Raw genomic sequence first — 25,909 nt, 5'->3', positions numbered from 1 at the left:
CCCGGATTCGAACCAAGGACCTCTGGGTTCTGGGCCAAACACCCTGCCACTACGCAGTTTGTGATTGAAAGTTTTATCGCCCAATGACTAATTGCAGGTACATTGTAGGAATTTTGGGAAAAACATACATGTGACAGTGAACTGTGACTGACATTGTTGTAGCAATAGACTACCCAATACTAGTGTTGGCTATATCTAGACAAGCTGGGTTTGACTTCTTTTTTGGAGGCAGTGGAAGACCAAAACTCCCACTTTTTCTAGAATTTGTGGGTTCTGTGATTTCTGTGCAGGGCCCAAAATACTGGGTGCATGTGCACCTGTGTGCACCCAAAATTGGAGCTGTGCACCTAATTTTTGACAGTGGGTGCACTGGTGCCCCAAGATATTTTTGTAGGCTATAGGGTAAAGGTACTAATAGTACACTAGTAAACAGTATCAGAAAAAGCAATATAACCCTTTGTTGCACTTTCTTTGATGCACTACTTTTCTGAAAATTGGAAGCTATAGAATTACAGATTGGAGTTCTTAATTATAATTTTAAGAGCATTAAACTGTAATTATTTTTTGCTGACATCCAACTTTATTTCATGTGGTGCACCCAAATTTCTTTCTGTGCACCTAATTCTCTTGGTAGGGTGCACCAGTGCACCTATTTGCAAAAATGGATTTCGAGCCCTGCTGTGATTGCTCTCACCAGTACATGCATGTCGAAGCGCTGCTCTGTGGGGAGGTACTGTGGGGCCAGCAGGACACACAGGAGAGCTGTCTTCAGTAGGCCTGGCTGCTCGCCAACCTTCGTGCTGCCCCACTCTGGGAAACAAAACAAAATAACCATATGTAGTACTGGTCAGTCAATACACACTACAATAAATGATGTGTTAAAAAATTTGTATTGTCCAAGGGAAAAGTCACCTTTTTTTAATGTATGGGGAGAACATGTCTAGTAAAATACACACATGAAGCAAGAATAGCAACAACAACTCTCAATTCTGCATCTAAGTATACTTTAAAAAGACTAAAGACTTTTAGAAATATAAGTGTTACCTCGTTAAGTTAAGGTAGATAAGACTGTACTTGCATAGGCAAGGATATATATCATTTGCAATTACTTTGCTAGTGTGTCAAGAAATCACATACAACTGACATGATTTTAATGTAAGTTGACCAACAATCCAGTATTAGTTGCATGAACTAAATGACTATTAGTATTACGTAACAGCTAAGCTACGTACCGTTGTCATGAGTGAGGTTGAGCAGCACCCTGAGCAGCGCCAGCAGACAGCTCCGCACGACCGTGCCCGGCGTGGCCAGCACACTGTCGTCCTCCTCGTGCTGACTGTTCAGCGGAAGCGAGTCGTCGTCCGAGAAGTGCTCGCACATCTTCGTGAAGGACTTGAGCGCCCGGACCACTGCGCCAACAAGCTCCGCGTCCTTGTAGGAAAGTAGGTACCCCTGATTGTCTGTGTTCATGAAAGTCATCTGGAGGAGAAGTGGATACAGAGTCATGAGTTCTAATCCCAGCACCGGTAAGCTCGATAGTTGATAGAGGTGTCAAACTAAAATCTTGCAAGTTAATGCAACCAGAGATAAACCGCTGAGCAACAAAAGATTCGACAGATCGCTTCATGAATTTCATAGATAAAGAACAATTTTTCTTTTACATTTTGTATGCTTTGTCATCTTTCAAATCATACTTCTACATCTTGCATCATGTTCCAATCATGAAATCAAGGGTAACACAAATCCATTTTTGGTTACTGTACAGTTGCTCAATGACCGCTGTCTAGTGGAAAGGGAAAACTGTCATGCATTCAGCTAGTACAATGTTTTCACTTATTTATTCGTTTGGCTGTTAAGGGCACACAGTCAGGGCTGCCCAACTAGCCTGTGGCTATTACAAAGGGCTAGCCCTAGTTGGTAAAACATACAGTATGACATACTGTAAATGCAGATATGTTTGCAGGGATTTAATTTCGCGGTAGGGAGAAAATCGAGTGCTTGACAGTGGTTTTGAGTTTGCGTTTGAAGCAATAGTAGTGCTACAGTCAAACAATGGAACAGCTTTTCGCGGTGGTTTTAAGTTCGCGGTAAAGAGTTAACCGCGAAAACCGCAGACATTAAAACCACCGCAAACATTTCTGCATTTACAGTATCCTCCATAATCGAGGTTGGATTTTTCATTTTGATTGACAGGAATGTGATGACGTACGTTCTCCAGCACCCGTAGACACCTGTCCATCTTCCTGAGCCGCAGCATGGCCGGGTCGTCTGGCTTCTTCTCCCCATCTCCAAGGCACGCCTCGCAACCCATCACTAGAGGGAACAGACACTTTAGAACAACCCTTCACTACAGCAAAAACCTGGGAAAAGAAAATCAGCGTGCAAATCCTTGGAATTCAGGCCTCCCTTTCAATAACGTCATTTCTAACAACTACTTTATTTCAGAATAACTTCAGCACAGAATCCATTCAAAATCTATATGGAAGCCTATGGAACTTAATAGACCCCTTTCCAAATACCGCGGCCATTTTGAATCCAGGCCGAGCGCACGTGGTTCGAGCGCGGGAAAAGTCAACACCCGGTAAGACCAAGCCAGCGGTAAGGCGTCCCCAATAGAAACCAGCGTTGAGTCATCTTCGGCGGCGAGATGTTCTCCTCCTCGGTGAAATCCATCCATATATTTGCATGGCACAAGTAGATGATATTGTTGTGGACAGTTGGACTCGATATCGGCCAGTAAAATTGTGAATTTCTGCTCCTTTTCCACAGTTCCTGCCGGGATGTTGAACGCGCGCTACAGTGATCGAATGCTTATATGTTTACACCGCGTGCTTGTAGTTTCCCTAATAATGTTAGCTTAAGTCGAGAAAAATCCCACAAAACAAACACTTTTCGGGCTGGGATCCTTGTAGCTAAGTTTAGGTATGACTCTTGAGCCTTTTGGTTGTCGTGACAATGCCAACATCATCTTGAAATTACATTAGTTTGAGGGAGGGCCGTGTTTTCTGTGCAGCGTTACATCGACTTCGCTCAGCAATATCTGACATTTCCGCTGAATTTAATCCCACAAAAAAGACATTAAGATATAGGCTTGCGCGCGTTCAATGTCCTTTTGGGTACAAATTTTGCAGCATTCCGGTGGCTTTTAGACGATCTTTTCGGATTCCAAGAATTTAGTCTTGCGGACTCCAAGTACGTGAGTGAAGGTGCGTTTTCCACTGTATCTGACGTTTCTTTAAATCATTTTGCGCGGCAATATTTCAGATATCTGTTGACCGGATGGAACCCAAAAAACGTTAGATAATATTGACTTGAGGAGGGAAGGACCTCAGGCCGATATTTTTCCTTTTTTTTGTGGGGTTTCATCCTGTGGAAATCGAAAATATTTCCGCGAAAAGTGATGTAATGAAACGCTACAAAGAAAACACGCCCCCTGCTTCACTCACGAACTTCATCAAACTAATCTTGGCACTAGAATATCGTCAAAGTCAAAGGAGCCACCGAAGTTTCGTCAAATGTCTATACTCGCAAAGCCCTCAAGCCTATATTTTCACGTTTCTGTAATATCATCCGACGGAAATTAAGATATTACGGCGCAAAGTGAAAACACTCCATCTTCACTCACGTACTTTAGGTTTTGATATTTCAGAAAACTCGTCAAAAGAAGCCGCTGAAATTCTGCTAAATTCCTAACCAGAATTAGACTCTACCAGTCTCCACGGGTTGCTGGGAAAATAGTGGCAATTGGCCAAATAGAGTCAAATGTATGAAGGGGGTCGGCTATGGAGATGGGGTCCAATATTGCAACCCTCCATGGCCAAAGTCCCCCGGCAAATGATCTCCCCGTAGCCGGCGCGGTTAGTCTGGTAGAGACTAAACAAAAATGACCTTAAGCTCAAGCCTACACGTCTTTTTTTGTGGGATTGCATTCAGCGGAAATGTCAAATATCGCCATGCGGGGCGATGTAACAAGAAAGAAAGGAAAAGTTAGACAGAAAAGAAAGAAAGGCTAGACAGAACACACGACCCCCTCTCAACGCGTGTTTTCCCAGGCGAAGTTGGCATGGACCAAAATTACGGTCACAACCGGTAAAATTCTGTATATGTCTATCTACGTAGCTATAAGGATCCCAGCCCGAAAAGTGTATGTTTTGTGGGATTTTTCTCGAATTTAGCTAACGTTATTAGGGAAACTACAAGCACGCAGTGTAAACATATTTACATTCGATCACCGTAGCGCGCGTTCAACATCCCGTCAGGAACTGTGGAAAAGGAGCAGAAATTCACAATTTTACTGGCCGATACCGAGTCCAAGTGTCCACAACAATATCATCTACTTGTGCCATGCAAATATATGGATGGATTTCACCGAGGAGGAGAACACCTCGCCGCCGAAGATGACTCAACGCTGGTTTCTATTGGGGACGCCTTACCGCTGGCTTGGTCTTACCGGGTGTTGACTTTTCCCGCGCTCGAACCACGTGCGCTCGGCCTGGATTCAAAATGGCCGCGGTATTTGGAAAGGGGTCTATTGCATTCTTAAAACTATGGACAGGCTATCAGCTTGTATGGCGTCAGGGAGACTCCAGGATGCCTTACACTAAGAGCCCATTGCAGAACTCTAGTACCCCCCTCCCACATTTTTGAACGCCCTGTCTATAAATCCCACCTAAAAGCCTGACAATGCATGTAACAGTTAACAGCACAACTGCAGAAAACCCTGCCATGATACCATAGAAGAAAAGGAAACCTTATATTAGCCTGAAAGCTCATCTGTGTTGGTACATTCCATTATAAAGTTTGAAACTTTACTTCAACACAAAGCAATTGTTGCTCGCCTCAAAGTTTTGGTCGTTTAAAAAGGAAACCTTGGTGTGATACTCAGTGTCCAGGGGTTCATCTAAATGAGGAAAGAGGGGCGCTGCACCCTCTTGTGTCAGCCCAGCGGCCTCTCGTCGAATTCGGCTTTTAGCTTAATATCCAGCATACAGTCTTCCCTCCCATAAATACATAGAATTTGCTCCCTCGCCTGTGTGTGCTCCCTTTCATTCAATTTTTCTAGAAAAACCCTGCCATGATACCATAGAAGAGAAGGAAACCTTGGTGTGGTACCCACCCATATCTGCCAGCCGGTCTAGACCACCTAACTTCCTGACTTCCTCCTTGAAGGAATCTCCAGCACGCTTAGAAGTCAAGGTCAGCAGACACTCCATTGCCAGCAAACCCGCCTGAGGAAATAAAAAAATCTTAATGTAAGCTGTGTGCTGTTAGATAAGATACAAGTACTGCCAAGACTGTCAAGACATCCTAAATTGTCTTAGCCTCATTAACACATCTATTCAGAGTTTTGGTATAAAACCTGGTTTCCCAGTCCTACCCTTAGTCACTGACGAAAGACAGCAGATGCTGTCTGAAACGTCTGACTGTTTCAAAAATTTTATCCAGTTGCTTGAGTAACTATTTTTGGCGTATCGTACTACCTGGATGTCTAACCTTCATCAACGTGCTGCAGAGACTATGCCGTAGGTTCATGTATTTCCATCCCTGAATGTCATATATAGGTTTTGTGAAAGCTCCCTCATACATGGGGCCGCCAGCTCCCTCATACATGGGGCCGCTGGCTTTACGTCACCATCCGAAATGACGAATGCAATCCCTTACAACATGTCCGAGCTCGAGTCGACCACTGAGGTTCGACACGGGCCCTTCGGATCCACAGAATTTGATCCAGATGGCGAAGCAGCGGGGTTGCGTTACCACTTGCGCCACAGGGACATGTTAAATGTAACTTACGGAAATGGTATTCATCTTCAAATGTTTGTTGTTGGTCTTCTCGCAGAGTTGCTGGACTTTCTCCCTGATCTTGTTGTACTCTCGTCCGTGCACGGCCCCGTCGGTCGGCTCTGTCGGCTGTGCGTCCACACAGAGCAGCTGGATCATCAGCTGTAGGCAGGTGGAGTCCAGGTCCATGTTCATCCTGTCCCGACTCAACATGTACATCAGCAGGGCAGTGCACAGGGACAGGGCCTGTAATATAACATGTACATCAGCAGGGCACAGGGCCTGTAACATAACACGTACATCAGCAGTGCACAGGGACAGGGCCTGTAATATAACATGTACATCAGCAGTGCACAGGGACAGGGACAGGGCCTGTAGTATAACATGTACATCAGCAGTGCACAGGGACAGGGCCTGTAATATAACATGTACAACATCAGCAGGGCACAGGGCCTGTAATATAACATGTACATCAGCAGTGCACAGGGACAGGGCCTGTAATATAACATGTACATCAGCAGTGCACAGGGACAGGGCCTGTAATATAACAAGAGTCCGTAGGACACAATTCTCCGTGAAGTATTCATAGTATGTACAAGTATTGACCCACACAAACTTTGCATCTCTGCACAGTCCAAGTAGTGTTTTAGAGCAAGTAAAGAAAAAGTGTTTGTTTATCTTTTTCTTTCAATACAGGAGTGGTCAACCTGCTGAAAAGTATGTTTTTACAGCATGACATAGATGGGATCTAGAAATTCCGGGAAAAGTCACAAAGTTAGATCTAGATGGCCCCTTTTCAATTATCAACGAACCATTCAGCCTTACAACTAAGATGTATCAGAAATCACAAATATGCAGTAAATCCTCTTTCCACAATTTATTGCAGGCCGGCCTGATCTATAGCTATCAAGCTATTTGCAATAAAAAAGGCTAATTTATATTATCGTAACATTTCACGAAGGTCAAAGGTCACCGGATCTAACCACCCGGAAGTGACACTGGCGCGCGCACTTTTCTGAGAGATATTTCTCAACAATCTTTCATCCCCTGCGTAAACTTTTTACATTGTCACAGCCTCCGTATTATAAACTACAAGTGTGGTAAGTTTGAAGGTCCAGAGATTTCCCATTTTCACACTGTGCGTAAAAGTGCATCGTCCGTCCCGTGCGCACATACTGTAAGCGAGTTGCGAGTGGACAAGGCATACTTAATACACAGACTGGAGGTCACTCTACACATGTTCGCAGCTAAAACTCACAATTCCCGTTGCCGCATTGGTATGTAACTTGGTATATCGTTTGCTAGGTTGCGTGTGGTGATGCACGTTGTCTATTTTTCAATGTAACAGTGACTATACGATCACAGCAAGTAAGGAAGATTTATACCCCGTATCTGCCTGAAGTATTCCAGTCATGCATAACGGTTATAACATGGTCCCTATGGCAGGGCAGTGGGACATAGCATTAATTATAGGGGTGCAATTACGATATTGGATTGACGTTTAAAGTAGTTATGGTGTAACAAAGCTATTGTGCATCACCACGCCGAACCAGGCAAACGATATGCCAAGTTACACACCAATGCGACGACGTGATCGTGAGTTATAGCTGCGAACGCGCAAACAAATACATTCCCAATACTCCCAGAAGGAGGTCACACCTCCTCCCCGGAGTAACAAGTACATCAGCAGTGCACAGGGACAGGGCCTGTAACATAACACGTACATCAGCAGTGCACAGGGACAGGGCCTGTAATATAACATGTACATCAGCAGTGCACAGGGACAGGGACAGGGCCTGTAGTATAACATGTACATCAGCAGTGCACAGGGACAGGGCCTGTAGTATAACATGTACATCAGCAGTGCACAGGGACAGGGCCTGTAATATAACATGTACATCAGCAGTGCACAGGGACAGGGCCTATAATATAACAAGTACATCAGCAGTGCAGTGCACAGGGACAGGGCCTGTAATATAACATGTACAACATCAGCAGGGCACAGGGCCTGTAACATAACACGTACATCAGCAGTGCACAGGGACAGGGCCTGTAGTATAACATGTACATCAGCAGTGCACAGGGACAGGGCCTGTAGTATAACATGTACATCAGCAGTGCACAGGGACAGGGCCTGTAGTATAACATGTACATCAGCAGTGCACAGGGACAGGGCCTGTAGTATAACATGTACATCAGCAGTGCACAGGGACAGGGCCTGTAATATAACATGTACATCAGCAGTGCACAGGGACAGGGCCTATAATATAACATGTACATCAGCAGTGCAGTGCACAGGGACAGGGCCTGTAATATAACATGTACAACATCAGCAGGGCACAGGGCCTGTAACATAACACGTACATCAGCAGTGCACAGGGACAGGGCCTGTAATATAACATGTACATCAGCAGTGCACAGGGACAGGGACAGGGACAGGGCCTGTAGTATAACATGTACATCAGCAGTGCACAGGGACAGGGCCTGTAATATAACATGTACATCAGCAGTGCACAGGGACAGGGCCTATAATATAACAAGTACATCAGCAGTGCACAGGGACAGGGCCTGTAATATAACATGTACATCAGCAGTGCACAGGGACAGGGCCTATAATATAACATGTACATCAGCAGTGCAGTGCACAGGGACAGGGCCTGTAATATAACATGTACATCAGCAGTGCACAGGGACAGGGCCTGTAATATAACATGTACATCAGCAGTGCACAGGGACAGGGCCTGTAATATAACATGTACATCAGCAGTGCACAGGGACAGGGCCTGTAATATAACATGTACATCAGCAGTGCACAGGGACAGGGCCTGTAATATAACATGTACATCAGCAGTGCACAGGGACAGGGCCTGTAATATAACATGTACATCAGCAGTGCACAGGGACAGGGCCTGTAATATAACATGTACATCAGCAGTGCACAGGGACAGGGCCTGTAATATAACATGTACATCAGCAGTGCACAGGGACAGGGCCTGTAATATAACATGTACATCAGCAGTGCACAGGGACAGGGCCTGTAATATAACATGTACATCAGCAGTGCACAGGGACAGGGCCTGTAGTATAACATGTACATCAGCAGTGCACAGGGACAGGGCCTGTAATATAACATGTCCATCAGCAGTGCACAGGGACAGGGCCTGTAATATAACATGTCCATCAGCAGTGCACAGGGACAGGGCCTGTAATATAACATGTACATGAGAGTAAGAGTGAGTGAGAGTGGTGAGAGTGTGAGTGAATGAGGGAGGGAGGGAGGGAGGCAGAGAGTGAGTGAGTGTGAGTGGGTGAGTAAGTGTGAGTGTGTGAGGGAGTAAGTGAGTGAGTGAGCGAGTGAGTTCAGTGAGTGAGTTCAGTGAGTGACTTCAGTGAGTGAGTGAGTGAGTGAGTGAGTGAGTGAGTGAGTGAGTGAGTGAGTGAGTAAGTGATACGCCAACAGTGCTCACCGGATCTGACGAGGCATCCTGAAGCTCCCCGAACACCTTGTTGACCGTACCGTGTGCTCGTAACTGCAGGCGGAAGATCGGGGCCAAACACTTTGTCGCCAGGCTGATCAAACTGGAAATATACAAAGAGTACATATTTATATTTTCTACTAGGCCATGTTGATTTGATCAAATGGATGACATCCTCTGGGAACCCCAAAACTGATGCGAGCTAGCAAATAAAATAAAGAGTTTGGCAAAAAAAAAGATTGCCTTTATTATGGAATCTACGTGGTCAGGAAGGATGAGCAAAACTAAACACATAGAGTAGGGAATACCGAATAATAGATTCTTTATTATCTCCATGAAAAATGGAGATATAGTTTTGGGTGTGTCTGTGTGTGTGTTTGTTTGTCTGTTTGTGTTTCCACACTACTGTAGTCAGCATAACTCAAGAACCTCTTCATGGATTACAATGATATTTGGTATGTGGGCAGGTGTGGTGAAGCCGAAGTTCAAGGACGATTTTGGGCCCCCTAATATGTGACCTTGGTACTGCAGCAGAACTTCAATTTTTGTATCTTTTGACCTGGATGTGCTGTGGTCTTTTTATATTTTTTCTTATCTTTTTCTTTGACTTTGGCATTCAACAATATCAGTATACATTCTCTGAAATATTGTTTTTGCAATTTATGGCATATATTTGCTCATTTTGCAGCTGCTTTGTACGGTTTACAGCATGGTCCAATTTTTCATTTTTTGAAAAAGACGAAAGTTGATGCGCGCTTAGATGTCATCCATATAATCAAATCAACATGGCCTTATGCAGAGGTTAGGTAAAATACTGTGATTTTATTGTAATTGAAAAACAACATTGTGCAATATCTTCTGCAAGTGTTTCCTTGCATGTTCAGCCAGCTATGGCTGACATGACCTGGACTGCATATGAATTACTTATTTCTGAATAAAGAATGATTTTACTATTCTTCATTCATTTGCACAGATAACATTTGTATGTTTAATGACACAGATACAAGCCATTCTATCATCTTAACATTTCAAATCGAGGTGTAACATGAGGAAGTCATAGGAAAGTAAACCATCAAAAGTCATGATTTAAGTGGCTAGCAGAAAAAACATTACTAATCAGATTTTCACTAAATTTGGAGTACAATTTGCTCGGGGATTTTTGATGGAGTAAAAGTCGGGGCTCTCTCCTCCAGGACCTGTCCCTTCCGGTAGACGGATATTTGCCCGTTGGAACGGACAGAAATTTTACCGTCTGTCCAAAAAATCTGAACTTCACGACATGAAATTGGTAAGAATGTGTTTTTGTAAGCTGAAAATGACAGATTTAACGACGAAAATCCACAACATGGGCTCCCAAATAATAGTGAGTGGGACAGAAAATCTAAAGCTGGAGGCAACCCTGGTACAACTGCATAAATTTATTACAGCAGTACTGTGTTTCTTCAAAAACCTGAAGTAGAATTGATGTCTTCATAAAACCATGAGCAGATGCATATGACAATGACAGCCTAGAAAATTTCTCATAACTGAATTTCATTTCTAAGTCATGAATTCATGAATCATGGTTGACTTTCTTTATAACCTTTACATTTCCTTTACTCTAAGATTAATCGTGCTAGTCTTAAAAATGACAGCGCTCAGACTATGACCATATATACCACCACAACTGAATAATACATACGTATACACTGAAGAGACACACATGTACAAGGACACATATAATCGTGCCCCCAAGGTAAAAATAAACAGGACCAGTGCTCTGAATTTCAGAGGCAACCTACTTTTGTTTCATGCAATTTTTTAGAACAGAAATCCTTAAATACAAATACAGTAAGCTACGGACAAATATGTACATGAGGAGACATTTACAGTTCACTTAGGTATAAACTCCAGTTCAGAAAAAATTGAGGCACCAAACACAACATAGAAATTTTTAAGATATTCATCAATTTCATGTACTGGGAATCGATTAAGTTTGCGGGGACTTAATTTTCCATTCGGAGGGGAAAGGAAGTGTTCTGAGTTTGAGGTGGAAACCACTGCAGTAATGTAAGACAGAGCATATGTTTGCTGTTGTTATTCACCTTGTAATACCTAGTGGCACATAGGTCAGTAAGTCTCCTTGCTGTTTAGTAGCACCCTGGGTATACTGACTGTAAATGCATTTAAGTTCGCGTGGCTTTAGTTTTATTTCGCGCTAAGGCGAGTGTTCACGGTGGTTTTAAGTACGCGGCAGTGCTATAGTCACATACTGCTACAGTATTGGACAAAAATGTTTGCGGTGGCTTTAAGTTCCTGGTGAAACAGTGAAAACCTCAAATATAAAACCATCGCGAACATATCTGCATTACAGTATTTCTACAGGGAGGGGCTGCTAGCCCATCCCCTTCAATGTGCTCTAGGCACCTCCGCGAACATGGGACCCACATTTTACATCCCTACTGAAAGACGGGCACACAGGATTTGAACTGGGGTCTCCCAGTTACCAATTACTGTAATTGGAACCAGGAGCTCAACTTTAAGACTGCTACCAGTTGAGCTACTGGGACATCTCGTTTGCGGTGCTCAAACATAAAACCACTGCAAACATTTCAAGATATACAGTATCAAGTCTTCTTACCTTAAACATCTTGTCCCGGCACTCTCTGTGTTCTTGAGTCCATCCAGCAGGTATTCTATGTCATCCGAGAACTCTTGAGTCTCTCCCAATTCGATACAGTCGTTGTAGTTCTTCACATTACTCACCACAGTGTACAGCTGCAAGGGGGAGGGGGGCAAGCCAATGGACGTTTCAATAATAAGTTTATTGCAAATTCCTGCCCGAAGGCTAATTGCAAACAACATACATAAAATAACAGGGTAAAAAAAAATAGGTATAAAAGAGGCTAGACTAGACTATACAAACGTAATTGTCTATAACTAGTGACTAGTGAAGGGTTTGACTTCTCTTTTGTAAGCAATGGAAAACGTGATGTCCCACCTTTTCAATAATGGATCAAAGGGTACAATGCATAAACATATGGCTGAAAACAAAATATATTCAGGGCGCAGAATACATTTTTTTGGTACAGGTACACTGGTGCACCGAACCTAAAAATTGAGGTGCACAACATAAACATAAGTAGAATGTGAGCAAAACAATCTTACTGCCTAAACTGCCCCCCCACCCCAGAACTGGAATTCTATAGCTAACTTGAAAATTTCAAACATTTAATACAAAAAAGGTTGTATTCCTTTTACACTTGAAAGTCAAAAATATCCTGTATGCTGGTGTACAATTACTTTTAGGGTAGCTAACCCTTGACAAATATCTAGGTGCACCGGTGCAGCCACAGTTAAAAATTAGGTGTTCCAATTTTGGGTGCACATTTCAAGCCCTGATATTTCATGGACAGATCTACAATATACTTCAATCATTACTTGAGTTACCAATATGAATGGAAAGGGTCTAATGACATATAGCCAGTGAAATTAAACATTAACAACTCACATTGGTAACAAATGAAAAATGTGTAAAGCAGTTATCCCCTATTGAGGTGAAGCATGACGCTTTATTGGCTTATAGAATAGTGCAGTGAGGCCATAGCTCACATTTTTAACCAAGTTCTACTGTTATCTACATATATGTTTATCTGTCTATGTGTTGCAGTCGTTACCTGCAGAGGTTTTAAAGCCTTCCCCACACCTAAGAACTGGTAGTCACTTCTCAATATAACTTTCGCATTCATGTAAACATTGAGTGTGGTTGAAGATGCTCACATTCGAGATCTGACAGAGATTAAGTAGCGTTGATTCCCCTAAATAAGCTACAGCAATGCATCAAGAACTGAAAATGTCAGGATATTGTTGATTTTTTTTCCTTTGTTAATTCATTATGCCACCCTCCCACTGGGAAAGTTCTCCTTGCAATTGTCAGAGGTAAGCCTTTGTTGACAACACCATATGGAACATTAACACAGGAATTAACCATGGATGGAGGCAGGACCGTTTACACAATGGACTTTCCACATTATCAATCATCAATGGATCATTAGGCTTTCGGCATTGTGGAATAACCTAAAACATGTCTGGAATTTCATTACAATTGTAAATAGATCAACAATCAGCCATTTTTTTTCCAGGCAAAGAGGAAGATCATTCAAATAAGGACTCAAAATATACTTTTGTGCATCCAAAATTGGAGCTACATGTATGCACTTAATTTTTGACTGTGGGAGACCAGACACTAGGCACTTAATTTTTGACTGTGGGAGACCAGACACCGTATATCGGCGCGCCACCGAGCACCACACGCACGCCCAAGCTTTCCCGGCCCACCCTCCCGCTGCCCCCGAAGACCGACCCTGCCCCAATCTCCGCTGTAAACCCAAGCACCGCTAGCCGAACACCGCATGGGCTCCCAAACAATGAGTGGGACGGAAAAAAAATCTAAAGCTGGAGCCACCCTGGTTGAAATACTCAGGGACGATGTGTGACCAGGGGTGTCTCCAGGACCCATACTTTCATCCGGGGTGGAAATTTGCTTGTTGGGATTTCATCCTGTCTGCCCAAAAAACTGAATTTCATGACATGAAACTGACGAAAGTTATTGGAAGCTTAGAATGACCTATTCAACATCAAAATCAACAATATGGGCTCCAAAACTATGAGTGGGATGGGGAAAAAAGGTGGAAACAGCGCTGGTTAGAGACGAACCTCTTTCTGTTCACGAGGGACCCTAAGAGCCGTGACAGGTGCATGGTGGGAACGCTGCGCCACCGACGTCCTGCGTGTCAGCAGCAGGGGTGCGGTGGCGGGCTCATCATCATCATCATCGTGATCGTAGACTTCCGCATCCTGTGAGGAGAGGAAAAAGACAACTGTCTTTAAAATATCTGCACACGAATCTGACTGTGTGTAAAAAGAGGAAAAAGACAACAGTCTTTTAAACTATCTGCTCACGAATCTTACTGTGTGTAAAAAGAGGAAAAAGAGAACTGTCTTTTAACTATCTGCACACAAATCTTACAGTGTTTTTTGTTTTGTGAGATACCAAAGGCAATCTTCCTGGCTTCAGAATAAAAATTAGATATAGACATACAGATTACAAGGTAAAAAGAAACATTGATAATCATAACATAAGACATAGAGGAAATAAACTATTAACTTATAACTTGATAACAAATGGTGGATGGCTTTCTTTAAGTTAGAGGGACTGGATAGTGATAATGGTAAGATGTGCCAAAGATTGCCGGTACTGTACGGTAGAAAAAGGTTGGCTTTTTTATGATTGTTTTGGGTTTTGGTGGATCTTAATCTAAAATCTTAACATTTTAATCTAAAATCTTAAAATATCAGTAGTTAATTCATCTTCAGCAACATAACAGTAAACCTGAAATAAAGCATGGTTAAATGCAGAAAATAAGGATTGTCAAATTGCAGGTTTTAATTTCTCAACAGCAGTTTCTTTTCATTGACATACATGATATCACTACATAAAAACTATGCAAATAATAGGGCATACTAATGAAATAATACACACTATACCACATTATATCCTCTACACTCCTTTCAAAAAGAAGAATGAGCGCAATCTATCAAGAACTGGTCCGACTGAATGCAAGTGATGAATCGCATTCTCAGAAATTTCAAGCCTGTTTTGCCATCACTCTATCCATGACAAATGACCAGAATTAATCTGACTGTGTCCTTACCTTGGGTGGGGGAGGAGGGGGCATCAGAGTAGGCTTTGGAGCAAAACATCTCCATGTTAATCAACACTTAATAGTAACAGTGATGGGCGCTGTGAACAATTCATATTGATGCACAGTCTGAAAGGCAAGTGATGTGGCTCAAACAATACATACACCCCTTTCATAACATCAACCCAGGTTTGGACTTGATTCTGAGTCTCTTTCTGCACAATAAAAATAATTCATAAACAAATATTATTATATTTCCCAAAACAGACTTTGTAAACAATTTCTTTCAGATAAACAATGAACATTTTTCATTGAGAAGATACAAAATAGAATCATCATTTGATAAAATGAAGGAAATTTGTGTGAATGGCTAAGATTGTTTGCATTTTCAGTCTTGCAACATCTTTCAGGTCAACGAGTCTCATAACCAAGTCCTCCAAACTGTCCTAAAAGGAATATAGATTTTAATTAAACAGCGTGATGAACTTACGTCAAAGCTCTCGGAGGTGCTCGGTTGCCATGGACGCGGATTGTACCTCACCTTAGCAGGGGACTGTGGGGAAAAGAACAAAGAAACTATTGTTTAAGAACCGTTACCATTTCCTCTTGGACTGGGAAGACATTAAACTTGTTTTGGACACCGCACGGACGCCATCCTGGGACCAGGAATTTTTATGTGGGGTCAAAAGTTGACAAAGGGGTTATATAAGTACAGATATCTCATTCTCAGACAATTTCATGAAAAATACAGACTTTTTTCTGCTCCTCCTGAAAAGAATTTGAAATATAGATTCTAGTGCAAGAAATTAAAAGAATGTTAAAATTAATTCTCAAGTTTCTCTTGTTTTCATTCTAAAACAGTATGAGTATCATAGGGAGTGTTCACTAGCCTCTACCAAGGAATTCTAGTGAACACTTAGCCTCTACCAGGCCCCGTCCTATCGCTGGGAAAATAGTAGAAATCGGCCGAGGTAGTCCACTATACAGGGTAGTCCGCTATACAGTGAAGCTCCATTATCGATACTGTATAGCGGACTACCTCGGCTGATTTCTACTATTTTCCCAGCGATAAGACGGGGCCTGGTAGAGGCTAAGTGTTCACTAGAATTCCTTTGGGGTCTGTGACATGAGGGATGAACTTTTTACATCATGAACTACAAATGAACCTCCCACGTTATGAATACGCAAAATTCAATGAGGCTACCTTAGGCCACACCAATTCAATTTCTTCATTCACTGATTCATTCGTTTTTCTAATTTGATCCTAGCTAAAATGAGTCCTTCTTTTCCTAGCTGTTCAAGCATTCATTAAAATTCATTCAAACAAGACTTACCCTTATATACCAAATATCAAGACAATCCACCCTGGCATTCTTGAGTTACTGTAAATGCAGAAATGTTCGCGGTGATTTTATGTTTGCGGTTTTCGCTGTGAATTCTTTACTGGCAAACTTAAATTTCAAAACCAACGCAAAAAGCCGTTCCATTGTGTGACTGTAGCGCTACTGTTGTTTCAACCGCGAGCTCAATACCACCGAGAACACTCCATTTTCTCCCTATCAATGAAATTAAGTCCCCGCAAAGATTTCTGCATTTACAGTATGCTGTTCATAAACATACATAGTACACAGATGCCACACGCACCCGAAAAACCGAAAACATAACCTTCTTGGTGAAGGTAATAAGCCATTACAATGCACTGCTCTTCAAATCTGACTTGTAACTTATATTAAAGGTATAGGATCAACTATGACCCATGCTCCTCTGCTAACCCTACACGAGAGTTCAACCCAGTAATTTCTGGGGGCTAATTGAAGAGCTCCATTGTTAGATGTTTATGAGCCGTTTAATGACGAGAACACCCGCTGACTACCAGTGTGGTCAGCCAGCCAGCTTGCTTTCTGGTGAAGGCTCCAAATACTTTGAACACTTCTGTTCTCTGCAATACTGTAATTCTTGTTTCTTTCACTGTAACTTTATGTTCACTGTTTTCACAGTCACCTCTGTACTGTGAACTGATCATCACCGTGAAAATCATGTACTAACCGTTACTAGTATCTATATGATTCCTTTGCACTACCGTTCTATAATTTATAAATCACTTGACATGGCACCACCGTGAAGTTAAAGTTCAGTGAAAATGTCCAATTTTAGGTGCACACAGATGCACATGCACTCACTATTTAGAGCTACATTATTACCAAGTTACTCACCTTTTTAGGGCTGTAGAATTTGCGCGGCTTCCTGGGTTCCCCGCTAGCGGTTGGCTGCGACCGAGACGGCAGTTCTTCTTCTTCGAACCCGAATGGATCCTCGTCCCTCGCACTCGATTGCGAGGGTGGCAAGCTTTGGCTACCCTTGCTTGTGCTCGGCTGCGAAAGAGAGGCAAAGCCGCTTGTGCTGGGTTGTGAGGACGACAACTTGCTGCTCGTAGAACCCTGGGAGGACGACGGTAAAGAACTTTCGTCGCTTGGCGGCGCGTATGAAAGTCTTGACGCGTAAGATTTGAGCACCGTCTGCGACCTGCTGGCTGTCGAGGCAACGGAAGTTTGCGTTGTACACACGGTACTCTTACTGGTAATACTTGTTGAACCAAGTCTGCTGCTAACACAAGACACTGGTATACTCGCAGTACTGGAAGCTGACGTATTAGCCGCGGTAGGAGCTGTCTTTCTGGCCGTACCCACCACTATTCGGACCCTTGGCTGCCCTCCGGATATAGTCCTTGTTTGGGGAAGGCCGGGCCATTTCGGTGATTCGTCGTCATCTGAAGACTGCGAGCTGTTCCATGTGTACGAGCGAACGGGTGGACGGGACTTGGTGATGCTCGCCCATCTCTCATCTAAAGTCATGCTATTGCTGCTACCTGCACCGACTGCGCTTGAGTCCGCTTTAGCACAAGTACGCGACCAGGTTGTACCACTGGAGGCTACGCTGCTGCCTCCGCTATTCGTTATTCTGCTCCACGACGGTCTACCCTGTTCCTTTTTCTCTGAATCTGATGAAAGCCCATCCTCAGAGTCTGAAAAATCGAAAGCGTCTTTCCCTGAGTTGACACTATTCTTTTTCGGGGAGGCAAAAATGAATGGGTCGTCTTCAACTTTAGCTGCGGGTGTTTCTTTTACCTTCGAACGTGATATAGACAATGGCATGTCAAAATTGTCCTTGGGTGAGATTTCAGCTGCCTGATTGGATTTTGAAACAGCGGCGACGGCTCGGTCAAACAATAGTTCCGCTGTCACCTTTCCTTCTTTCAGTTTTGTTTTTGACACGTTGGACTTCATTGAAGAAGCAGCGTACGAGTGTTCGTTGGACATATTCTTGGGCGCCACGGGCTTGGAATGGGCTGCATATGAATGGTCCGCAGATTCACTCGGAGGAACGGCCTTCGGCTGAGGTGCCAACACAGAGGTTGTAGTTACATGATGTGCATAGGAGTGATCTGAATAATCATCCGACGCGTTTCGTACAGAAGGCTTCTGGATAGATGAGTATGCGTGGTCGCTTGTGGATTTTTTCTGTGGGGAGGACAGGTAAGTGTGGTCGTCTTTTACACTCTGAACGGGGGGTCTATGCATGGAAACATACGCGTGATCACCCGTCGCTTTCGGTTGCACTGGCTTGTGGACAGATCGCGCTGTGTACGAATGCTCGCCCATACTCTGCGGCGCGGGCTTGCACAGTGACGTGTACGAATGCTCCTCCGCAGGAATATTCTTCCGGGGCGAAGTCCGTAGCCCCCTTCGAGAAGAATGATCATCGTCGCTGCTGTCGAAACTGAAGGGATCGTCGCTGTTCAACCGCCTGCGCTTGTGTTCAACCTGCTGTTCGTTTTCCACGTTGTGCCTCCTGGTCATCCGTACTGCGGTGAAGGTCGTGTTGCCCCATTTCTGCGTCTTGGAGGAGGCTTTCGCCGCCAAGGGTCGCTTTGCTGAATCGCCACCAAACACCTGGTCAAATTTATTGGTGGGCTCTTCCACCTTGGGTTTCGCTGCTCCACGGCTGTATGTTTTGACGCCGTAGCGCGGCATGGCGACTCCTATCCCAACCAACAAGAGTCTGAACAAATATGTTGCCTCTGTTTAGAATAACAGCGTCCTTTGGGATACTGCAAAGGGAAAGAAAGAAGAATCAAGGGTTGATAACTATGATACTTCTATTAAGCTGGTACTAGATACATAGACATATGTTTCAAATGGAAAAGCACTGCTGAAAAAAAGCTGCAAAGGTGACCAAATACAGATTCTGTAATTCCCTGGAGTTATCAAAGAAAACTAGCCTGGAATCCAGACCTATTATAGCTCCCGAGTCTCTCTCCACAAATAGCGGAGAGAGACTCGGGAGCTATAATAGGTCTGGATTCCAGGCTAAAAGGAAACACCTAGTGGTAGGTCTGACATTTCTAACATGCTGTACTGACAACTTATTACTTTAATAGAGGAAAACACCAAACATCTGCACAGCACATTTAATACAGGTCAACTGGTCAGCCTCTATGTACAAAGTGACCAGCTGACAACTGTAACTCAAGGTACCTAACCTGCCTCTCGGACTGCACAAAAACTGCTTTCAGTATATTCCTGAATTACTTTTATCTGCATGTGTTTCGGAGGATACAATTCTTGTTGGGTTTTTTTTACAAATAAAAGGACTTTTTGTTGCTTCTATAAAAAAATTCTTGTACAGCTTTGTTTTTTTACTTTTCTGTCACAGAATTTCATACTTGATTAGTTCATATTCAAAAGCAGTCACAAACTTGCCTGGAGAATGCTTCATGAGTACATATAATTCTTAAGAAAGTTGTTTTATGAAATAAAAATTTAAGCCATGAGCAATTGCAAGAAAGTCATATTGCACATTGTTTTGCAAACCTACCCTCAAAAAACTTTAATCAAATTAATTCACCCAATGGATAGGTTGTTTTTAATACAATTCTTAAAACTAACATTTACCTTGAAGAAGTATAATGCAATTCCTTTGAAACTTTCCTGTACATATTAGATAACTGTCTTTTTCATGATCATATGTCTTTCCTTTGTCAACAATAAGCTTGGGGCAATTTCATTAATAACGACATAGGAGGGGTATAATAACAAGTAAAAATGAAAATATCATTAGTGGAGGGTATTTAACTGTTACAGAACACTAGTAATTACGTCAAGTCGAGAATTATGGATTGTGTAAACTGAATTTCCCCCTCCCTAAGTTTTCCTGCAACAGCCTTAATAATTTTGATACCTGCATACATAATAACATTTCCTATCTTGAAAGAAAAACACACAGGATAGGGAATACATTTTGTCCTGATTAATTCAAAGGTGCTTTAAGAATGACCGTAAGGATGTTGTTTTGTACATTAGTGAGAGAAAATCCTGAACAAAAATGTGGTTGCGTTGCGGAGCTGACATGACAAGCTCTTGTCTGGAGAACAACAGGACGATGTTTGGTCGTAAAAATGTTGGCGTCTCACGTGGCTCTACTCTCTACAGACCTCAAATACGTCCAAAAATAAACTCTAGATAAATTCGTTTGGTCAAAATTGTACGGAAGAAGGCTTTTGGGTCTTTCTATGGGGAAAGGAAGTGATTTTAGGGCGGCTGTTCTGCCGGAATTTGCACATCCACATTGTGAAGATGATACGTTCGACACAATATCCTGAGCTGGGTTTTAGAGAGCCGTGGAGGGGCACCGTTTCTGGTGAAAATCGTGACAGAGAATCGCACGGGAGGACATTCACACACAAATGTGAACCTACCTGACAACTAAATCCACAATGTGAGCGCCTCAGAGAGCCCGCAGGCACCGCCGATCGAGCGAAATGGAAATTGTTTCGGCGGAAAAGAAAATCTTCCTCGTAAACTTGTCCGCCATCTTGATGACGCCTGCGCCCTCTCCGACCTAGATTTGAAGATGTAACGGCGCATCCCATTGGCTGAACTCGTGACCCTCATTAGCATAGATGGCGGGAAAGTAACGGTTATTTTTGAAACTTGTAAAGGAATTTTGAGTTACACATTTCGTGCTAAAGATCCAGAACATGAGAGGATATTTCCAGCTTACACGTCATTGTACTACAAGGTTACTTACCTGCTTAGTGCTCGCCAATAGTCTTTATTGTAAAAGACGTCAATATGACAAAATGGCGGTAAGTTTTGAATGTTTGTTTTGGGACACTTTCCTCCTAACGACAGAGTTTGATCTTTCGGGGACAGTTTTATGACTAAGGAATAAGCAGGAATATGGGAATATAACAGACGAGAAGTTTCATGAAGCATGGTCGACCGAAAACTGCCATTTTTATCCATTTTGATATTAAAGCACACTTGATATTGCGGCGTAATTTTGTAGACGGACGATTCTGTCAATTTTTAGTGTGTGTATGGAAAATGTGACCCAACGCTGCTACATACGTGGCGATTGCTTCCTTTGATTGTACAGACGACGAGATTTTCTCGTTCTTTTCAGCTCTTCCGGTTCCTGCAGAGTAAAGTATATTCGCAAGAGGACGCTCGTGCATTGCAAAAGTTTTCGATGTCCGTATCTGTTGTAATGACTCGTGTGGCTGCTAAACGTCGCTTTTGAGCCATGTTAGTCGTAAGTCTCTCTCATCTCTCTCTCCCTTTCTCTCTCTCCATTTCTTTTCAGCTCTCTGTCAAATCGTACAGTTGTTGATTTGGTCATAACTGTTACGGGGTGTGTATATACCCCTGTATTTTCGCTAGTTGGAGTCAAAGTGTTGTATTGTGTTCACATCCTCTGACTTACACAAGCCTTAGTTTTCTGTGTCCTAAACACAGTTACAAAAGTTGATAATTTCTGTCTTCAAAAAACCTTGTTTATCCTCCATAAGTTGGGCCTTATGGCATTACAAGGGCACTGTTTGCAAATCACAACTGTTTGTCGGTATGCACGATACTTTCCGTGGTTCAAAAGTGTTTGTTCCCTTTTCAATATCTTCCCCCCAACAACAATTGTAGATGTTGGTGGTCCTGACTTAAGACAGACCCTCCGCACTCGAAGGCCGCTCTAAGCACCTTCGGTCTTTCATTCGCCTCTTCCCTCTGTTGTTTATCACAATATTACCCGCCAAAGAAAGCGTGACGCCTGAAAAAAAATAACAGCGCAGAAGAATCGCTGGCATACCAACACGTCCGGGACGCCTGTCGTCTTCAGTTCGAGTGTACGGTTTACCGACGTGTTAGACACACCTGTTCGACTAACACCTATGGTTTTCACAAGGACCGGGGTCTTTCCCGCCCCACACCGACGAAAACATGTACAATTGTATCCGAGACGTGGAGGCAATGCTCCTCTCTTTGACAACCACAAGATCAAAGGCGATTCCTTTATCCCAGGGTCGCCCCAAGAGAAAAGGTGGAACAACGGCCCCGAAACTTTGATACTCCTGTGTCCGTCTGACACTGAATGCCGCTAGCAAACAAACACTTCACTCGGGCTATCAAGCGGACAAGTGCGAGCTGGCGCGGACAAAAGCCGATCCTGCCATGAGCTGTGTCGATCCTCTAGACCTGCATTACTCGACCTGGTACGGAAACATTGCGTCTGGATTGAAGGGGGCCACAGGATCGCCATATCTTAGCCTCCATAGCAGGCTTTGAACCGGCTTTTTGGGGGACTAAATAATACACTTTTTGCAGCCAGCCCGTAACTATCAGCCTCCCCGTAACCATCTTACTGGCGAAATGGTTACGGGAGTGGCTGATAGTTACGGGCTGGCTGCAAAAAGTGTATTATTTAGCCCCCCAAAAAGCCGGTTCAAAGCCTGCTATGGAGGCTAGCCATATCTCACATTAGGAAAAAAAGACCCTGTCTAGTAGTGCGGGCATACGAAACTTTTTGGGAAGTGGCTCGTTCTAATTTTACTGCTTGTGGTTGATGTTTTGAAACAAGTGTCACGGGCTAGCCGGATCAAATCGACGTGAGAAAACGGTAAGTTTTAAATAAAGTGTGTTTAAAAAGAATCAGAGATTGTGTTGTCCTACCATTGGCCAAGGCGCGTGGTTTGTGGACTATTCGATGATGAAGTTACGGTAAAATCGCGTTTGTGAAAGTTTTGTAAAGCTAACGTATTAGCCACGTAATCAACTGAATCTGATGATAGACATATAGCAAAGATATGCTGAGAATAATTTTTTGTTGTGTGTCTCGTTTCCGTGCTTGAGCTGCCGCGGTGCAGCTGTATGATGTTACGTGGCTGTCAGGGCTGCAACTGTTACGTCTTTATCTTGCCACAAAAATCGTCCACAGCTGGGTTTGACTCATGTAACTGTATAAAGTTGTATTTTACATTCATTTTCTTGCGGCGTGTCTTTTGTTTTCATATCCATTCAAATATGTGGCAGAATAGCACTAACTTTAGCGTTTTTTTTATTCCCATCACACCTATTCCAGGTCAGATTATTTTATTCACACAAACATCATGAATGCGAACCGACTAATGGAAACGAAACGAGGCTTGTCAAAAAGCGTACATGTCCCCGAGTGTACGGCTACAACCACCCACCCACCCTTTACTCTCTGCTCTGAAGTCTACCTGTGCCCAGTGTGGCACGTGGATGTTTTAAACCGTGTTGGCCAACACGTGCCTCGGCTGGGAGGTCTGTTTACGTGTATTGGTGTGTAAACTATTCCCGTTGACCACAGACAAGCCCCGTGTTGTCCCCGGTACCTGTGCCTTTTCCTCCCCGAACCTCCGGTTACCCACATCTTAAAATATCTGTTGTGGAAACAACGGGACAAAAGATGGGCCGGGTCGGGCTTTTGTTCTCCGACCTGCCGCCCGGGTTTTGTCGGGCGCAGGTGTGGGTACCTGCCGACCACGTGGGGGAGGAGGGGCGCTTTCTCTCTTCGGTGTCGGACGGGATAAGGTTTCACTCGCGACGTCGCCTTCGATTCAACCTTAAGACTATTAAGGAGATGCGACCGCAACGATTAAGGACAATCGAAACAATTGTGGCCGGAAATAGGCAGTTTTTTTATAATTGCTGAAGAAACTGGGTCTATGATGCTCTATGAGGAGATAGCCCTTGGTGGGGGGTGTTCTCACGCGTGCTGAAAGGCCCAGGCCCGTCACCAGTACAAAGAGCTACAGTCTAAGGGTTGCAGCAAGGAGAATAGAGTTAGAAAGTTCAAAAGAGGGCCCTGTTTTGTAGGAGGCGACAGGTGGCGTACATGGTGACGTAGGCACGATCGAAGGTGGCAATTTTTACTGGTTTTCCCGGCAGCCCTCTTTCCCACCACTTTGCCGGGAAGGATAGAAAATGATGGTACATTGCAACTTCTTGCCCGAAGGTCAGTTGCAAGTAACCGTACGATGAAAATGATGCATATGGACCGACAATATGATGGAAAACAATACAATATGGGACAGGTCTAAATGCTAAATTCTAGCTTTGACTTCTTTTTCTGAGACAGTGGAAGACGAAGGATCCCACTTTTTGTGTTGTGAAGAGGACAGAGTAATTTGTAAATGTGGAGGAATTAGGATGGAATTTGGTGACCTTTATGAAGACCTCCTTTCTTTCGAGAACGTTAAAGGGACATTTTGAAATTGATAACTCAGATAAGGCATTGGTTTTATTATCTCTAAGAAACATAAAGGTTAAAATGTAAAAGGACACGAAAAACGCAATATAGAAACGCTTACCACAACTAGCATTACAGATGCTTGCACTGGAAAAAAAGAAACTTTCAGTCCCCTGGCAAATAAACACCCACAATCACACTTACCCGACCTAGATCCTTCATAAACTTCTATGGGCGCTGGCGTTTATTTTATGGGGGAAGCGCTGATTCGCAATTTTCAAAATGGACCGGGTTGTCTAATGCCGGGGGACTAAGCGATCTCTCCCAGAATTAGAGAACCTACGATGACCTGGCCCGATTTGAAAATCGCGAATCAGCGCTCACCACAAAAAAATAAACGCCAGCACCCCTAAAAGGCTGCAAAGGAGGCTACCATAACCCCCAACACATCCTTACTTAGCTAATCCCCTGGGTTGATATTGACTTGTGCACGCATTTCTTATTTTAGTACAGCACGTTGATTTAAAGTCCTGGGAGTCTGGCATGGCCTCCAAACTTACGCGCCGTTCTCACGCAAAAATGCATTTACCGAGTGGGCGATGAAAATCAAAGCCATTGCCAATAAATCTTGCCAAGACACTTGTGTCGGTCTAAACGATACATTGCCAGTCCGCAAACTTAAACTTGACCTTGCCTAGGGCTTTTCTCACAAGAGTGTAACAAATCTTTAAAGTTGCAGTTTTGGTTGGTTGGTTGGTTGGTTGGTTGGTTGGTTGGTTGGTTGGTTGGTTGGTTGGTTGGTTGGTTGGTTGGTTGGTTGGTTGGTTGGTTGGTTGGTTGGTTGGTTGGTTGGTTGGTTGGTTGGTTGCAAGGACCAAGCTCTAGTCGTTGTATTTTTTTCTGTCAGCCACTTAATTTCTTGCCCAATAGTGATAACGGTTAGTTTGACAGTTTTCTTACTCATGAAATCTTAAACGATGAAACAAGAAGACATCGGATCAGAAGAGGCATATTTGACCTTCAGGGAGGACAGAGGTCATCCGTGCAAAGTACCAGCATGCCTTGTTGGTCCTGAACTTGGCCAGGATTCCATTCGTCATCGTATGTCAGCTGAAACTGCAGACGACAAGTTCAAGTCTTGCTGTGTCAAGTTCAAACGCACTGCTCAACACGTGGGCGGTTGGAACCCGACCGTGACCTTCAGAAGTTTCGACATCATGAAAGTTTCTCAATGGACAGCTTATCAAAGTCGACACGCAGTGTTGAACAGCCCACGGTTACTTTTGGGGAGTTGCACGAACACATGGGCTTATCTGAATGCTTCGTGGATACTGTAAATGCAGTTAAGTTCGCGTGGTTTTGATTTCGCGGTAGGGGGAATATGGAGTCTTCTCGGTGATTTTAAGTTCGCGTTTGAGACAATAA

At 43.5% G+C, this 25,909-nt stretch overlaps 1 protein-coding gene across 2 annotated transcripts in view; it reads right to left on the bottom strand.

Moving 5' to 3' along the window:
* LOC136448455 (wings apart-like protein homolog) overlaps nucleotides 1-20,847 on the bottom strand; it is a 29,126-nt gene extending 8,279 nt beyond the window's left edge. Inside the window, exons 1-12 of one of the 2 annotated variants that reach the window (XM_066448019.1) lie at nucleotides 20,694-20,847; nucleotides 17,152-19,046; nucleotides 15,429-15,491; nucleotides 14,951-14,983; nucleotides 13,953-14,093; nucleotides 11,878-12,014; nucleotides 9,249-9,360; nucleotides 5,794-6,027; nucleotides 5,117-5,228; nucleotides 2,210-2,313; nucleotides 1,233-1,479; nucleotides 695-810 (exon numbers count right to left, since the gene is read on the bottom strand). In XM_066448019.1, coding sequence (XP_066304116.1) covers nucleotides 695-810; nucleotides 1,233-1,479; nucleotides 2,210-2,313; nucleotides 5,117-5,228; nucleotides 5,794-6,027; nucleotides 9,249-9,360; nucleotides 11,878-12,014; nucleotides 13,953-14,093; nucleotides 14,951-14,983; nucleotides 15,429-15,491; nucleotides 17,152-18,969 — 3,117 coding nt within the window. In that variant the 5' untranslated portion in view covers nucleotides 18,970-19,046; nucleotides 20,694-20,847. The remainder of the gene's footprint in view (nucleotides 1-694; nucleotides 811-1,232; nucleotides 1,480-2,209; nucleotides 2,314-5,116; nucleotides 5,229-5,793; nucleotides 6,028-9,248; nucleotides 9,361-11,877; nucleotides 12,015-13,952; nucleotides 14,094-14,950; nucleotides 14,984-15,428; nucleotides 15,492-17,151; nucleotides 19,047-20,693) is intronic. The other variant, XM_066448020.1, reaches the window with a different exon arrangement.
* Between the last annotated feature and the right edge of the window lie 5,062 nt (nucleotides 20,848-25,909).

Source organism: Branchiostoma lanceolatum, chromosome 14 (genome assembly GCF_035083965.1).
Source record: "Branchiostoma lanceolatum isolate klBraLanc5 chromosome 14, klBraLanc5.hap2, whole genome shotgun sequence".
In the NCBI taxonomy this organism is placed as follows: Eukaryota; Metazoa; Chordata; class Leptocardii; order Amphioxiformes; family Branchiostomatidae; genus Branchiostoma; species Branchiostoma lanceolatum.
This window is presented reverse-complemented; position numbering and strand designations above follow the sequence as displayed.